General features: G+C 40.2%; 1 protein-coding gene across 3 annotated transcripts; it reads left to right on the top strand.

Annotated features, from left to right (window-relative positions):
• Positions 1 to 3,247: 3,247 nt before the first annotated feature.
• Positions 3,248 to 16,796, top strand: cacul1 (CDK2 associated cullin domain 1). 3 transcript variants are annotated; one of them, XM_061788854.1, is made up of 9 exons: positions 3,253 to 3,578; positions 3,660 to 3,821; positions 3,920 to 4,046; positions 8,226 to 8,328; positions 8,534 to 8,629; positions 8,794 to 8,896; positions 9,391 to 9,480; positions 11,075 to 11,213; positions 12,244 to 16,796. In XM_061788854.1, the coding sequence occupies exons 1-9, from the start codon at positions 3,506 to 3,508 to the stop codon at positions 12,281 to 12,283; spliced, it is 933 nt and encodes a 310-aa protein (XP_061644838.1). In that variant the 5' UTR covers positions 3,253 to 3,505; the 3' UTR covers positions 12,284 to 16,796. The 3 variants fall into 3 exon arrangements, with proteins under 3 accessions (XP_061644839.1, XP_061644838.1, XP_061644837.1); XM_061788853.1 differs by having other exon boundaries at positions 3,255 to 3,821; positions 12,244 to 14,705; XM_061788855.1 differs by lacking the exon at positions 11,075 to 11,213 and having other exon boundaries at positions 3,248 to 3,821.
• The last annotated feature ends 890 nt before the right edge of the window (positions 16,797 to 17,686 follow it).

Genomic DNA, 17,686 nt, shown 5'->3' with positions numbered 1-17,686 from the left:
GCTGCACTTAAGGTTCCTAAGAGCAGAGTGGCCTCCATAATTCTTAAATGGAAGACGTTTTGGACGACCTTCCTAGAGCTGGCCGTCCGGCCAAACTTAGCAATCTGGGGAGAAGAGCCTTGGTGAGAGAGGTAAAGAAGAACCCAAAGATCACTGTGGCTGAGCTCCAGAAATGCAGTCGGGAGATGGGAGAGAATTCTAGAAAGTCAACCATCTGCAGCCCTCCACCAGTCGGGGCTTTATGGCAGGACTCCCTGAAGGACTCCCAAGATGGTGAGAAATAAGATTCTCTGGTCTGATGAGACCAAGATAGAACCTTTTGGCCTGAATTCTAAGTGGCATGTGTGGAGAAAACCATGCACTGCTCAATACAGTCCCAACAGTGAAGCATGGTGGTGGCAGCATCATGCTGTGGGGGTGTTTTTCAGCTGCAGGGACATGACGACTGGTTGCAATCGAAGGAAAGATGAATGCGGCCAAGTACAGGGATATCCTGGACGAAAACCTTCTCCAGAGCACTCAGGACCTCAGACTGGGCCGAAGGTTCATCTTCCAACAAGACGATGACCCTAGGCACACAGCTAAAATAACAAAGGAGTGGCTTCAGAGCAACTATGACTGTTCTTGAATTACCCGGCCAGAGCCCTGACTTAAACCCAATTGATGTCTAGAGAGACCTGAAAATGCTTGTCCACCAATGTTCACCATCCAACCTGACAGAATTGGAGAGGTTCTGGAAAGAGGAATGGCTGAGGATCCCCAAATCCAGGTGTGAAAAACTTGTTGCATCATTCCCCAAAAGACTCATGGCTGTATTAGCTCAAACGGGTGCTTCTACTAAATACTGAGCAAAGGGTCTGAATACTTATGGCTGTGTGATATTTCAGTTTTTCTTTTTTAATAAATTCCATTTTTTTGGCAATATGCGGTGCTGTGTACATTTAATGAGGAAAAAAATGAAAAATTATTTTAGCAAATGGCTGCAATATAACAAAAAGTGAAACATTTAAGGGGATCGGAATATTTTCCGTACCCACGATATACTTGTTTCTTCGTCTTCTCAGTAAAAATAATGAAAAACGAGGGATCAATCATCGGTTATTTCAGTTATGTTTGCCCAAATTTGATTGTTTCGTGACCAAAGTTGCTGAAATTGCCATAATATCAACATATAACGTAGAAACTAATGATAATGCACATACAGGATGTGAACTGACTGTTATACTCTCATCATGAATCAAAGGGCCAATCACAAAGAAATTGTTTTTGATGATTGGTAAATTATCTTCACTTATTTGGAGGCAAAAAAAAAATAATGAACGTGAACTATTTAAGTTCCCTACCTGAACATGTTTGGGGAATCCCTTGCAGAGAGTATGTGCCACATATAGGTTACAAACCGCACAAAATGAAATGTTTTCTAAAACTGGCAGTGAGTCTTTCACATCTCTGTAGAGCTATTTTGGCCCATCCTTCCTTGCAGAATTGCTTGAATTCAGCAAAAATGGAGGGTTTTTTAGCATGAACGCCCTTTTCAACTCATTCACTGCCAACCTTCCCAGTTAACATGGATATTTGACTTCTAAAGCCGTCAATGGCAGTGAATGTGTTAAGGTCATGCCACCACATTTCAATCGGATTCAAGTCTGGACTTTAAGTAGGCCACTCCAAAATCTTCATTTTGTTTTTTTAAGCCATTCAGAAGTTGACTTGCTGGTGTGTCTTGGATCGTTATCCTGCTGCAAAATCCAAGTGTGCTTCAGCTTGAGGTCACAAACTGATGGCTGAACATTCTCCTCCAGGATTTTCTTTTAAAGAGCAGAAGTCATGGTTCCATCAATCACACAAGTTGTCCAGCTCCTGAAGGAGGAAGGCAGCCCAAGACCATCACACGACCACCACCAGGTTTGACCGTTAGTATAATTATTTTTCTTAAATACTGTGCTACATTTACACCAGATGTAACGAGACACACACCTTCCAAAAAGCTAAACTTTCATCTCATCAGTCCATATAATATTCTCCCAAAGGTCTTGGGAATCATTCAGATGTTGGTTTTTGCCTTGGAACTCTGCTATGGATGCAATTTGTGCCCAGTCTCTTCCTTATTGTTGAAGTTTAGAACTTTAGAAGTTGTCCTGAGTTCCTTTGTGGCTTCCCAGACAAGTCATTGCTGTTCTCTTGGGGTAATCTTGTTGACTGGCCACTCCTGGGAAGGTTCACCACTGTTCCATATTTTCTCCATGTGAGGATAATGGCTCTCCCTATGGTTTGCTGGAATCCTAAAGCTTTAGAAATTGCTTTTGTAACCCTTTCCAGACTGATTGATGTCAATTACTTTTTTTCTCGACTGTTCTGGAATTTCTTTGGATCTGTAATTTTGTTGCAGCTTTTTTAGATCTTTTGTCTGACTTGATTTTGTCGGGACTCGGGACAGATTCTATTTAAGTGAATTATTGATTGAACAGGTCTGGAGGTAATCAGGTTTGGGTGTGATCAGTGAAAATTTACCCAAAATTGTGATTAGCCACAATTTAATTCATGATTCAACGAGGGGGTAATTACTTTCTCACACAGGGCTGAGTAACTCAATAGTCCCCCCCCCCCCCCCCCTTAATAAATGAAATCTTTAAAAAAACAGCATTTTACGTTCTCTTGGGCTATATTTGTCTGATATTTAAATTTGTTTCATGATCTTAAACATTAACGTGGTGAAGCGATGCAAACATTTTTGAATTTGAGAAGGGGTCCAACACTTTTTCACGGCACTGGATACAGGTAAGGTACATGGTTCTTTTGCATCTAGCATGTTATCAGTTCAGTCCTGGTTATCCTGACAGAAATGGGCTTGCAGCAAAGCTGTGTCTAGTGACCCCCCGTTCTGAATAAGAGTAATTAAATAAATTAAAGAGGGACTCTATTTTGTATGCGTTTTTGTTTTGATTGGGTCAAGTTACTAAAATGGTATTGTATGAGTGACATAATTATTATATATTTTTTTACTTTTGTCCTTAATACATGTCCCTGTTGTTTACATTTAGTTAAGAGGTAGCATCAGTACTTATAATGCTATCTGAGTATGTTTTACATGTGTGTATTACTGCAGTATTGCCTCCTCGGATAAGGGTGCCCAAATAGAAGTGTTATAAATGAGGCAAAAACACATTATTATTTTTTTTGCAAGAATTTCAACATATGTGTCAATTCTTTTTGCTTTTGTAACACATTGTAAAGGCATTTTATGGAGACACTGCTGCAGAGTTGGAGACCGGGGCTTGTTAGCATTCACATGTCCAGCCAACTGTCGGTGGCAACGCGGCGTCTCGTCGTCGTTGAATGACGTTACGAAGAAGAAGAGCGTTACGACAATGTCGTGAAAATCCCGTCATCAACAACACCAAGCTGAAAGCAAGCTTCAGTTGATCGATAAGGCTCCTTTTCTTTTTCGACATTACGTTTCCAGCTTCTTTTAAATGCCAGGTATCGGCTCACGGGAACGGTTGGAATGGAAGCTATGGACGATGACGGTTCGGACGTAAAAGATGACCACAATCACAACTATTGTGCGAGCAGCAGCGGTAAGGTCCAATCGTCTTCTAGCAGCCATCTATCCAACGTAACAAGGCTCCCGGAGCCTGTCTGTTCGGCGGTCCCGGCAGGGGCAGGAGGGTCTCCTCGGGGGAGTTTGCGATGCCACAGCGCATCGGGTTCACAGTTCATGGACTCGGACTCAGGCAGCGAGTGCGGCGAGACCGAATGTGCGAGCCCGGCGGCAGCGTCTGCCGAACACAAACACACTCTCGACTCGACTTCCAACTTCCGTAAGTGGACGAGCGCCTGTACACTCGCGGAGCCTCATAAAATACCCGTTTGAGGTAAGCAAAGCGGGCAACCCTCCCACGTCCTTTTTCCTTCCTAGTTCTCAATGCAATCGCCGTGGAAGACTACCGTAACAACCACTGGCCAAACCTGGAGAAGGCCATAGAGCGCCTGCTAATACAGAATCCCACGGACCACATCTCCGTTTCATATGCTCAGATTTACAGGTAACGACTCACATAAACGGGTATTGATGGTACGGTCTCAACATGGTGTCCAACAAGGGGGTCACTAGTGATGGGACATTGGGATTTCCTAGGAATGGAGTAGATGTGAAGTGATACATTATTTGAAGAAGTAAACCCATGACGGGATTTATAGGAATGTGTTGCATAGAGATTTTCAGTAGTTTTCTACCTTGTTAAATCGTTATTTATAATTATTGTGAGGAGTCATTAACACGATCAGTGTCTTCACATATAGATACATATTAATTGTTGTTAATTAAAAGTCATTTGATTACATTTCTTATTTCAGAAGTGTGGATCAAACTGGTAGCCCTTCACATTAATCAGTATTAAAGAAGTGGCTCTTAGTTTTCAAAAAGCTCAGTGACCCCAGCTTGTACAGTGTACTATACACCTAACGTCTCACAGGCAGAGGCAGTGTGATGGGAAAATCTGCGACCCGTCGGATCTCGTGGCATGCATTTGAGTGTTTGACAGTAAAAGATCAGGAGTACTTACATTAAAGGTGCCATAATTTACCAAACCAAATTTCTTTAGTATTTGGGATGTAATATTGGCTCTACGGTGGCTCGGTAAACGTGAAATATGAATCAAAATTAGGGTTGGGCATCGTTTGAATTTGAGCGGTTCCGATTCCTCAGTTCGATTCCGGATCCAAACGATTCTCGATACCGATTCTTTTAGGGGGCTGGGTCAAAAAGGTTTGCATGGTTTATATAAAGGGTGTCCAAATTATGAAGATCCATTTTCTTAGCAGCCCGTAGCATAGACTAAAATGAACATTTGACTTGAGTTTCTTTATTACCAGTATCAATATCAAACATATGAACTAAAAGCCAATGTGTGTGCAACTAACCCAATTGACTTAATATTCATTGATTAATGTTTCAGCTAAAAGTTAAATATAGCATTGTTAAAAGTTATTTTAACTATTTTATTTTATTTCACTCACCCAGTTGACTGAGAGTTGACTTCACTGACAGTTAAAATAACTATTTTAACAATGCTATATAGCTGCACCTGTATTCTGTTTCATCACGTCAAATGGTTTATATGTGCAAGTTTTAACTTGACTTCTTGTTTTAAGTTTGTAGCCTTTTATTTTGAAGGGTACGCACCGGAACTCAGCATTTTGGCACGAAAAGTAACTTCACACGGCACCGGTGATGAAAAAAAAATATTAGATTTTTCTTTTTTAATGAATGGAACCAAATGCTCTAAAACTCTGATTCCTTTCCCTACCCACCGATGAGGCACAAGGTTAGTGTTTGTGATAATGTGAGACAACGTTTATGTGAATTTTGTCCCAATTCATTGTGATGTAAAGTTGCTACGGGGAAGTTTTAGCCCAATGTTAAGTTTTTTTTTTTTTTGGTCATCAGCGCTTACGTTGGTTTGAAGACTAAAATAAACACTAAAAACTATCGCTGCAAAAGTGCAAGCAACCATTTACCTTGTTAGCTCAATGTTGGCATAGACGTATTTTATTGTTTCACTCACCCAGTTGACTGAGAGTTGACTTCACTGAAGCTCCGTGCGGTGTAAGCTGAGGCTCGGAGCGCGTTAGACGCTACACATCGGGAAAAACTATAATCTTATTCTTATATTAAGTGTTGCACTGAGGCGACTGGTCATTCATTTTAACAAAGTTAAGACACACTTTTGTTCACCGGCGCTGCCGTTGGGCACAAGCACGTCATTGTAACCATTCGTCTTCGTTGGTTTACGCCACTTCTTCGTTGCTTTTCGCCACTACTTCATCGCGGCTGGAGGACTAGCTATCGAAACTGAGAACTGAATTTTTTTCATTTGAACGGTTCCGGGAGATCCGGAACATTAGTCCCGGTTCCGATTGGTTCTCGATTCTCGATGCCCAACCCTAATCAAAATCATCCACGCGTTCCTGAGTTCCAGACATTTTTCTGCTGAGAGTCCTGAAATCAGGTCATTCGAATTTCTGGTCACTGGTAAAGATCTCCGCCTTCCCTTTTTGCTCCCGAGCCAGCGGCGTCAGCATACAAAACACGTGTGCTCTCACAAGTGGTTCTTCTACACAGAGGAAACCAATCAGAGGAAAGGGGGCTGTCTTAGCCAAATATGGATGAAGTGGATACAAAACTGGGTCAAACAGAAGTATCTGTCAGAGGGGCCTTTTCTGGACAGTCGTATGACAAAACCAAGGTGTTTTTTTTTTTTTAAATGAAATGTTTTACCAAGTCCATGTTTGAGAGTCACCCTATGGAGGTCTAAATAGCTAAAATATGGGACCTTTAACAGCATAAACTAGGTTTGTGTGCTATTGCCCCTCAGTTATTGGAAAACTGAAACCTGTAAGAATTTGTGACCCCAGGGGGCGACATTGTATGAGGTGGTTTTAAGCCTGCGTGATATGTGGAACTTGATGCCTCCCTGTGTGTATCAGTCAAACAGTCAATCTTTTGCAAATTCTGACGAAACCCAGTTCATGTTTTTAACATAAGTGTTAATTTAAGTACCTTTTGTTTTCTTTTGCGGTCGCAACATTGCCCACTGACGTCACAAATTCTGACAGATTGCAGACTTTTTTGTAACACCGCCAAATCCGTACAAGAACTAAGTACCTGATTAGGTCTCTGTGACTCATAGACCACCCCCCCCGCAAAGGTGAACAAGAGCCTGGAGTAGTATTGTAATTTATTCCATTATTTTATTTTTGTAGTATTGAGGAAGAACAGTGTAACATTAAAAAAGTGACATCATTAAGTACGGTGAATCCTTGACTTACGAATGCCACAACTTAGACATTTTTCAAGTTTTTTTGCTTTGTTTGAAGATACATTTTGAGTTACAAGCGAAATTCAGCTAAACCACCGCTCGAGTGAAGTTGGGGGAAAAATAGAGCAGTTAAGATACTGTAATACACTCACATGTGGGCAAAGGGAGACCACAGTCACTGATACACTTTCAGCCGTTTATAGCAAAGTACACATAGTCGAACACAGAATCGATCATTTGAGGGCATATAGATGAATGAGGTCCCTGAACACATTTACGCCGGCAGCTTTCTTTCTTTTTTTTTTAACTAGCTCATTCTGTATTAAATAAGGATATACCGCTAACGTACAACGCTCCAGTCACGCACGGGTCGCTGAATCCTCTTCCATGAGTCACGTCAGCGTGCGAGACCATTTGCACCGCTTCTAAACGGTATGCAATAAACCGCTTCGATTGGACAGGATTGATGTCGGCTATGGTGACGACCACACCAGCGCAGAAGTTATATATATATATATATATATATATATATATATATATATATATATATATATTTTTTTTTTTAGATTACATGCACAAATGATCGTACATGAGTGGGGATAGATTCGTGAGGTCCGCAGACATATTTAAGTCGTCTGCGGTTATCACTACCTCCTCCATTTAATGGCGTTGTCTTTTGCCTCACCAGCCAAGTGACAATGCTCCAATCACGCACAGATCCCTCTCTCCATGCATGCAAGACCGTCTTTGCTCCTCACTTAAAGGGAATGAATGAAATAAGAGGCTTTGATCGGCGGCAAATAAAGCTGACTTTGTTTACACGCAAAGAAAAAAACCAACAAATCATGAATTGCACTCAAAAAAAAAAATAACTCAATGGCTTTACTGCAAATCAATTTTTGCTGTTGCCTGACAGGTATAAGTTCAGGAATGCTCAGCTTCATCTTGCCAAGTTCCATTCTCATATCATTTTCACAACAAAATTGGTTCCTTTTCTAATTTTTATATCTACCACCCTCGAAAAGGAGGGGTCGCAAAGATACGTTGTAACAAATGTAACAGATGCCAAAGGGCTAAGAGCATTGTTGTGTATAAGAATTGATACAAATGGGGTGAACGGAATGGGCATGTTTGTCTTGGCCTCCACTGAACCCCTGGGGTTCAATTGAACCACTGGCCTAGAAAAATAATAGTCAGTATGCCAGTTAGTGCTTACCCTAAATGTTGTGTTATTTAACCCCAGTCTTCAGTAGCTGTATGAATGATCAATAAGCGATATTATTGACAGAAATTGAGAGGCCCAAAATTGAATTATTGTTAGGGTTTTGTGGAGACGTGGGCCGGCTCTTCTCACAGGTAAAAAGTTACGTTCCAACCATTGTTTTTTTTGTTTTGTTTTCACAGTTGCGTCTACAAGTGTGTGTGCCAACAACACTCCGAGCTACTCTACAATGACCTGAAATCCAAAATAGCAAATTATCTCCAGCGGGTATCCACAGAGCTACATGTAAGCTATGTTAAGCAGTTGTATACAAATACACTAGTCGGGTGTCCGGAGTGTGGTGACGTTGAGCACATTCTTGATCGGGGTTTGATCTCAAGGTTTTGTGTGACTCTCGTCAAACTGCATTATACAACCTCAGTAGTGTTCGATTTTCAGTGGTTCCAATGTATTTACTAGATTACCACATGTCATAATACTTTGTTTTTAGGCCGTCCCACTTGAAAACTTGATAGAAAGTTTCAACACGGCCCTGACACGATACATAACATCTCTTCAGTGTATTGTTCCAGTATTTATGTATTTGGTAAGTAACTTTTAAAATGACACTGATGGAATGCAGTATGTTTGCCACTCGAAGTTGAACAATTAACAATCCTTTAATTTTGCGCTGTTCTACATTTGACCATACACAAATACATACAAAAAGGAGTACAATTTATGCAGCTTTCTCATGGAGATTGTTTTCAGAACAAGTTCTACATCGAGTCGAAGCTGAACCGTGACCTGAAACAGGATCTGATGAACCTGTTTGCTGATCATGTTGCAGACAAATATGTCAACACACTCATGCGTGAGTACCTTGCTCTTGTTTGTGTGACTGCCAAAACATCCCTACAGTGACTCCAGCAAGTGTTCACAGCACTTCAAATATTACAGCCTTATTTCAAAGTGGAATAAATACTTTTTTGTGCACCGATGCGCCCCATCGTGGTGTGCCAAGCTTGTGGCATCATATGAAAAAATGCATGAGGCTGTAATTACTGCCATAGGTGCATTAACAAAACCATTGAGAAAAGACTGAATACCCATGTATACGGTTTCTCATAGTTATTTTTTTTAGTTTAATAGTCATTATGTTAGGTGTTGTGTGTATAATTTTGTGGAAAAACTGAACGACGTGTATACTTTCTGAACACACTGTAAAGGATCCCCACTGAATGTGAAACCTAGAAAGATGTGACTTACACTAAAGTGATTTTAACACTGCTGTTGCTGCGCTAACTTGGTCATTATTGAGGTAAAACCGGAAAGTTGTTATTGACTTCCTAAGCATTTGTCTTCCAGCTCTTCTCATTAAAGCTCACGCGGTGCCCTTCGAAGTACAGCCGTCAACCATGGCCAGCGTGGTTAAAGGCCTTCACAGCCTCCGACCAGGTGTGCCACTGCAAAACAAACTTGTTACACTATATATATATATATATATATATATATATATATATATATATATATATATATATATATATATATATATATATATATATATATATATATATATATATATATATATATATATATATATATATATATATATATATATATATATATATATATATATATATATATATATATATATATATATATATATATATATATATATATATATATATATATATATATATATATATATATATATATATATATATACATACACACACACACACACACACACACACACACACACACACACACACATACTCGGGTTTCTACAATTTTAGAGTTGGGGTCCAAAATGGACTGTGGGTCAATTTTTATTGTAGTAAAGTAAAAGACTAAAGCTATTTTTATATCACACACATTTTTGCTAAAAATGGCTTTTTAATTAGTCCAGTAATAAATTATCTGCTGTGTTCTTCATTTGTGTTTCATGATTAATGTAAAATGCACTCTACCTTTACAGGTGAACTGAATTTGACCATCTCTAAACTTTTAAATGCACAGCCAACATTTTTTGTACTTTTTGCAGCACTTTTGTTCTCAAACAAAGAGTAGTTGAATTGCAAAGTTCACAACAGGTGTTTAATCCATGATTCAAACAATACATTTCCAAGGATGTGCACTTCTATGCCTTTCTGTGACTCTTCCAGTCTATCTGCATCTTGTTCCACCTTGCTGATGACACTGACACTGTAAGCTCAGTGGCAATTTCCCTGTGAGAACATCCTGTTTGAAGCCTTGCTGGTCTCATGAAGTCAAAATGTGAACAGCATGATGAAGAGGTTACTGTACCAATTCTAACTGGATCAGGAAATGTATTGTTCCATTTATGGCTCAAACACAGTTTCAGTTGTGCATGAAATACAGAAACAATGAACAGTTGGACATGTGCATTCAAACGTTTAGAGCAGTGGTCCCCAACCTTTTTGCTGCCAGGGACCGGTTCATACCCAGTACAGTACATATCATTCGTGGAACCGCAACCATTCTTTGACGGGGGTGATGATGAAAAGAATTTCATCAAGAAAGGATGGCGCGGCCGACCTTGTTGGGGACGGGGGATGGCGCGGCCGACCTTGTTGGGGACGGGGAATGGCGCGGCCGACCTTGTTGGGGACGACTGGTTTTGAGGTCAAACTAAGTTCACCTGTAAAGGTTATTGTGCATTTTAAGCACACAATGAAGGAGTTTGCACAGCAGCATAATACGTCGTCACGCGGCACAAAAAGGCACGCTCAGTTACTGTTGTACTTACTGCTTTTCATTTAGTTGCTTTATATTCATCACCTTGAAGTATTCATACATATATTACCTGTAGTTATGAGTTCACTACTGTGTTAGCGTAGGTTAGGGATAGACTACAGCACGTTACAACTTGGGTACAATTTTGGGTTACACCGCTGCCATAGGAACGAAACCGAGGACTGTATTTTAATAACTAGAGCTGAAAAACTAGGCGAAACCGTGCTACATATATAAAAATACACACATTTTATTTTAATAATTTGCTATTTAATTTATTTTCCCTTTACAGAGTGGGCCCAGTTGGCACCTGCTCTCTTCTCTAACTTTATTCCTCAAATCAACCCTCCTGCTATGGAATCTCTGCTGCTGGACTATGCTGCTCATGACCAGAAGCTCCAGATGGAGCTTTCCATGAATGGCTTTCCACGGTTAGTTTACTATCATCAGCTCGTCGCAAGTCGCAGAAACAAGCACAGTGTGATGTCTTTATAGTTAAGCACTCAATCCCAATTTATGTTATGTTAATTCAATGTCGATCAGATTTTTTTTTTTACCCTCTATTTCTGTGGACATTTCAACTGAATGGATCCCCGGGTGTAATTTGCACAATTGCCCTTATATCAGTATCACAACACTAGTGGTACACTTCCTTTGCTCAATGACTCTCCGTACTTTTTTTATGTCCTAAATGTATATTTTCCCCATGGTGCGTGTTTGTTGTCATACATGCTCCAACTTCCGAAGACAAATTCATTGTGTGTCTTGCCAATAAAGCTGATTCAGATTCTGACATCTTGCAATTCAAGCCATGGAGCGCAGAGCTTCCACAGCATCAGAAGAATATTATTGTTCAAAAGTATCAGTCAGGAGACAGGCATTAAATGTACCATGGAACACAGTGAAGACAATCATTAAGCGGAGAAGATATGGCACATCAGTGACATTACCAAGAACTGGGCATCCCTCCAAAATTGATGAAAAGATGAGGAAAAAAACTGGTCAGGGAGGCTACCAAGAGGCTGTTAAGTACATGGGACAAAACTCTTATATTAGGCTTCTTCATATGTCTGGGCAATGGATTGGGGTGACAAGACAGAAGCTGTATTTTACAAAGAAACATCCAAGCAGATATACTTTCTGCAAAGACACACTTGAAATTCCCAAATGCATGTGAAAAAATGTGTGATAGTCGCAAACCTTTTGGCCATAATTACAAAAGATATATTCGGCTCAAACACGACATTGTTCGTCACCACAAGAACACCATTCTTAGAATGAAGCATGTTGGTGGCCTTAGTCAATATCGACCCAGCAACAACTCGTAACTCTAAAAACACATTGAACGTTGAAACTCTTGGAAGTCAAGGTACCACAGTAGAGCAAATACTGGTAAATGTTTATAAAAAAAAAAAAAAAAAGCTTAAGTTGAAGAGGTTTTGTACTGCTACTGTTTTTCAGAGGTGATCAGTCTCGCAAGCGGGCCAACGATGACTCTTGAGTGGAAGGTGGGCATCAGCATTTACACGACCCTATGTTGTCGCTGTTCCATGTGAAAGGTACCAACACTGAACGGGTCGGGACTGGCCAGCTTCTGAAGCAGCATCAGAGGACTAACCGAACAGAGTCGGGACTGAGGCTGTGTAAAAGGAATAGCGGTATGTCGGGGCCGGGGTATGACTCACTTCTCCCGTATGTCACACCAGACGCTGCAGTGGACGACGTCATGGTGTGTCATGTGTGAACACACACACACACGCAGCTATTTCTTGGTTCGATGGGTTGTGAAAGGTTCATGCTCATAAATGCCGTCCAGCTCTGTTATGCGTCACACTGGGTGAAGGGGGCTTATGTTACTGTGTCTCACACCTGTTTATATAATATAAACAGCGTGTCACCTCTGCTTAAGCCTGAACATCAGTGACATTGATCACAGGTAAATGTAAAGCGGTCACTCCAGTGTCAGCGGACATATCCTTGTTTTCTGTCTTTGTCAGAGTGCCTTCATGGTGTCTGTTGTGATAAAATTTCATACAGAGGTGATAGGCTGATAATGCTATTGCATTCCTAACATTTGTCATGAAAATGTCTTTCAAAACAATGGCCTAACAAAGACTTGTGCTGCTAATTACCCACACAGTATGTTTGTATACCAATCCCTTGGTTTCACTCCTTGTGACTGGAGTGTAGCGAGATGGGAACTAAACTGTGATTCTCCATCCATGTTGTTGCCTTTACTGTGTTGGTAAACGGAATTGTGTTGCCACTGAGACCAAAGACGATTTGCAGTCCAGTACTTCGTATTGATTGGGTACGGATTCAAGCTAACATTGTTAATTATGCATGTTTACTTGTCTTGAATATATATATTTTTTTATACTAACAGTTTCAGCGTTCTTGTTTTTGAAATCAGAACTTAAATCTGTGTGTTGTAGCCTTGCATGTAGGATTTTGAGTCAAGAGTGCCATCAAGCCTATTTTTGCCTTGTTTTTAATGTGTAAATGTGTCAAGTCTGAATCTTCATACAACAAATATGCACATTTTACAATCTGCAGGTCTACATGAAAAGTGTGTAACGAAGTTTCATATTTGTACATTAGCATTGACTAAGCTATTTCTCACACAGGCATTTTAGTGTAATAATTCACTTTGCTTTGTCTTACACTGTTTTAAGTGTGACCTAGAAGCTCAGTCCTGCTTTTTATTTTGATCTTTATCTCCTGAGAATGCATGTCACTGTCATATTTCAATTACTGATGGCACCCAGCATTTTATTTACCAACAAAATGACTTGGAGGTATGGCAGCATACTGTATTGCACTCTGAATTCAAAATGTCAAAAGTGCATGTACCTCTTTATGTGTAACACAGTGGATCTTGAAAATCAATACACCACTGTAAAGTGTTTGTGTGAAAAAATAATGTGACTTAAACCTTCCATCTATCCATCCTCCATAGCGCTTGTCTTTATTAGGGTTGTGGGTGAGCGGGAGGCTATCCCAGCAGACTTTGGGAAAAAGGCGATGTACACTCTGGACTGGTCACCAGTAAATCAAAGAGCACATATGAGTCATTTTCATGTAATTTGATCAATAACAGTAAAGACCTGGCCCACTGAATTTCCTTTTGAAATCAATGAACTTTACTGATTATATTATGGTGCACGACTGGTTAGCACATCCGCCTCACAGTTCTGAGGACCGGGGTTCAAATCCTGGCCTCGCCTGTGTGGAGTTTGCATGTTCTCCCCGTCCCTGCGTGGGTTTTCTCCAGGCACTCCGGTTTCCTCCCACATCCCAAAAACATGCATGCTAGGTTAATTGACAACTCTCAATAGCTCGTAGGTGTGAATGTGAGTGGGAATGATTGTTTGTTTATATGTGCCCTGCGATTGGCTGGCAACCAGTTCAGGATGTACCCTGTCTCCTGCCCGATGGATAGATGGGATAGGCTCCAGCATGCCCGCGACCCTTGTGAGGAGAAGCGGCTCAGAAAATTGATGGATATATTTGAATTATTGGCAGTTATCAGTGATAAGGTCATAACTGTTTCTAAGAGAAAAAATAATAATTTTAACATTTTTAATGCCAATTGTCTTTACTGTTAGGTGTCCGAAATGATTTGCAACATATTTTCTGAAGATGTCAATTCCATACATAGGAATTTTTTTTTCCTATTTCTTAAATATGCCTTTTCTGTGAAAACTAACACAAATATATCTTAGTGTCCTCAGTGTTCCTTTTTGGTTCTTTCACAAACAATCCTTTGTCACTCAAGCAGTCTTTACAGTTAATGCCACTGTACAGAGCCTCATTTTGTTGTTGCAATAGACCAGAGGGATCTGTGAGCTGAAGTGCCAGGATGAACCAGATCATTTTGCATTCCAACAATAGCAGACAGCAAAATAAATGGTTATTTCTGAGATATGAATGAATCTATGAATTTGCGAACGTGTCCTAACTATTGCACGTTTTTACCATTATTACGATTGTATAAAGACAAGAGTGTAATTAGTTTGAGTAGTTAGGATCATTTCTACACTTGTATCCACAGTGTTTGAGGGCAACACGTAAATTGTGCAACTCACACTCGTTGTATGAAGCCGTTTGTCTTTACCGTTATACAAGAAGTGTATTTCAGTGGCTCACTACCATTTCCTCTGTCAATAAGGATTGCCTTTCCTATGAATGTCTACAATTTTAAATCAATACATTTCTGAAAATAATCCCAAAAACATGAAGACTAAATTGAATGTGACTGCGAATGGTTTACACGTGGCCTGCAATTGGCTGGCGGCCAGTTCAGGGTGTACCCCACCTCTCGCCCAAAGATAGCTGGGATAGGCTCCAGCACGCCCGCAACCCTTGTGAGGATAAGCAGGACAGAAAATGGATGGATAGATGGAAGACTAAGCATGGGAGGCATTTATGCAAATAAAACCAAGGTGCTATAAAGAAAAAATAAATTCATTCATTTCCATACCAGTCATCCTCACAAGGGTCGTGAGCGTGCCGGAGCCTAGCCCAGCTGACTGGGCAAGAGGCGGGGTACACCCTGAACTGCTCGCCAGCCAATCGCAGAGCACAAATAACCATTCGCACTCACATTCACACCTACGGACAATTTAAGAGTTCAATTTACCTACCATGCATGGTTTTGGGATGTGGGATGAAACCCATGCAGGCATGGGGAGAACATGCAAACTCCACACAGGCGAGGCCGGGGATTGAACCCCGGTCCTCAGAACTGTGAGGCAGGTGTGCTAACCAGTCGGGGGGTGAGAGGGGAAGGGGGAAAAAAAAAAAAAGGGCATTTAAAATATTAAAATGACAGTTCTCAGTATGATGACAGTTTTATGCTACTGAACATTATTACTATTCCTTTATTTTTAATACATTTTAAAAAAATCAATATTTAAATTGTCCTTAAGAGGGATTCTCTGTAGAATAAACTAATTGGTAATTGGTGAGAAGTCAAGCAGTATACTTTCCTTTATTAGCTGTACTGTATGAATGCATAAGTAGAGGTGGGTAACCAAATATTGTACTCAAGAGTACTGTTACTTTAGAATAATAAGACTCAAGTAAAAGTAAAAAGTAGTCATCCAAATATTTACTTGAGTAAGAAAGTACTCAATGAAAAAACTACTCAAATAAAGAGTAACTTGTGAGTAACTTCAGATTTCTTTTATTTTTTTTAAATCAGAGCATGAACATAAAATTTAAAAAATAATAACATATGAGAGTCGACACACACCTGCCACCATTTCAATTCTTAACTGCCCAAAAACCAACAACACATACATTGGGCGCTACAGAAACATTATTTGCTTTCTTTGCTGAAATGACTTCATGAAGAAGCTGTTTGCTGACCAGACTTAGTGATTGCGTGTGCGACACCGTAGGGATAGAGCTAATGTTGCCATGTCCACTGCCAAAGCAACAATACAAACATCTGCAACTTACCGCAAGGTGTTTTCTCAAGTTTGAAGTGGGCGGAAATATCCAAGTTTGCATTCACAATTGAAGAACTGCATGATAAAGCTGTTGTTTTGTGGAGTGTGTAAAATAAACAGTCGCGCGGCTGTTTACACCCGCCCCCTCAAATGAGTCATTTTGATTGGCTCGCGAAGGCTTTGTGCGCGGTCATGTTGACTGCTTTGTGTCGTCTGATTGGTGAATTGGAGTCAAATGACATTAGTGATCCCGTTTGATTGGCGCAACGGACACCCTATGCGGAAGTCGAAGAGGAGTCCAAAAATAAGACGCCCACAAGCAAGAATGGATAAATAAAAGTACCGAAGGGCATGTCAATCATTGTAACGGAGTAAAAGTAAAAGTACTGTGCATTGGAAGTACTCTGACAAGTACAGTTTATGGAAAATGTTTGAGCAAATGTAACGCGCTAAATGTAGCGCGTTACTACCCACCTCGATATAATGACCTTCTCTGTATGATGCAGTACACTTTACATCACTGCAAACTGTCACCAAAATAAACCTATTGTTCATGAATACCTCTCTGGCTGTGTCAATCAAAACTGAAAACTATTACAGTACCTTTGTTTGAACATGTATTTTGAATAAGAAAATGCAAATAAGACCAACAGGAGACATACTCTTAACATTAGTTGTCCATGCTCAACTTTTTGTACGCTGTGAGTTTGTGGTATCTTCATGTTTGGGGCCTGTAGCAGTAAATAATCTATTTTTTAAAAACCTTTTGTGTACCAGGCCCAAGTGAAATACAACGGAATTGTACTTAGGCAGTGATTCTTTCATGTACCACGAGAGGGAGACCACATACCACTAGTATTTTGTGGACCACACTTTAAGAATCGCTGGTCAAAACTAATAAAATCCCACATCTTCTCCATATTCTGTTAATTTATACATCTATTCTGCCTTCATAATAATACGAATGAACAACAACGTGATAATGAAGAGGTGTGTATATATATATATATATATATATATATATATACAACCAAACAACAAAAACTAGTATAGTCAGATGAGTAGCAAAATAATAATTAACATAAATAATTGGTAACACACTTGACAACTGTCACATCCCATTTTCATCCCTGTATCCCATCAAAATATTCTATATTTAGTTTTAAATTGTTTTAAGTTTTGACAGTATTTTTACCTGATGGCACAGTGAACAACTGGTTAGCACATCTGCCTCACAGTTCTGAGGACCCGGGTTCAAATCCGGCCTCACCTGTGTGGAGTTTGCATGTTCTCCCCGTGCTTGCATGGGTTTTCTCCGGGTACTGCGGTTTCCTCCCACAGTCCAAAAACACGCGTGGTAGGTAAACTGAAGACTCACAATTGTCTGTGCCCTGCGATTGGCTGGTGACCAGTTCGGGGTGTACCCCGCCTCTCGCCCGCAGTCAGCT

The sequence above is a fragment of the Phyllopteryx taeniolatus genome, chromosome 11, assembly GCF_024500385.1.
Source record: "Phyllopteryx taeniolatus isolate TA_2022b chromosome 11, UOR_Ptae_1.2, whole genome shotgun sequence".
NCBI lineage: Eukaryota > Metazoa > Chordata > Actinopteri > Syngnathiformes > Syngnathidae > Phyllopteryx > Phyllopteryx taeniolatus.
The sequence above is the reverse complement of the archived record's forward strand: the minus strand, read 5'-3'. Positions and strand labels throughout refer to the sequence as shown.

Bases quoted from the DNA above. Each gene is read 5' to 3' on its own strand.
- cacul1 (XM_061788853.1), top strand. From the start codon at position 3,506: ATGGAAGCTATGGACGATGACGGTTCGGACGTAAAAGATGACCACAAT. The intron at 8,630-8,793 runs GTAAGTAACTTT...GATTGTTTTCAG, and splicing joins TTCCAGTATTTATGTATTTG to AACAAGTTCTACATCGAGTC. The intron at 8,897-9,390 runs GTGAGTACCTTG...TTTGTCTTCCAG, and splicing joins ATATGTCAACACACTCATGC to CTCTTCTCATTAAAGCTCAC.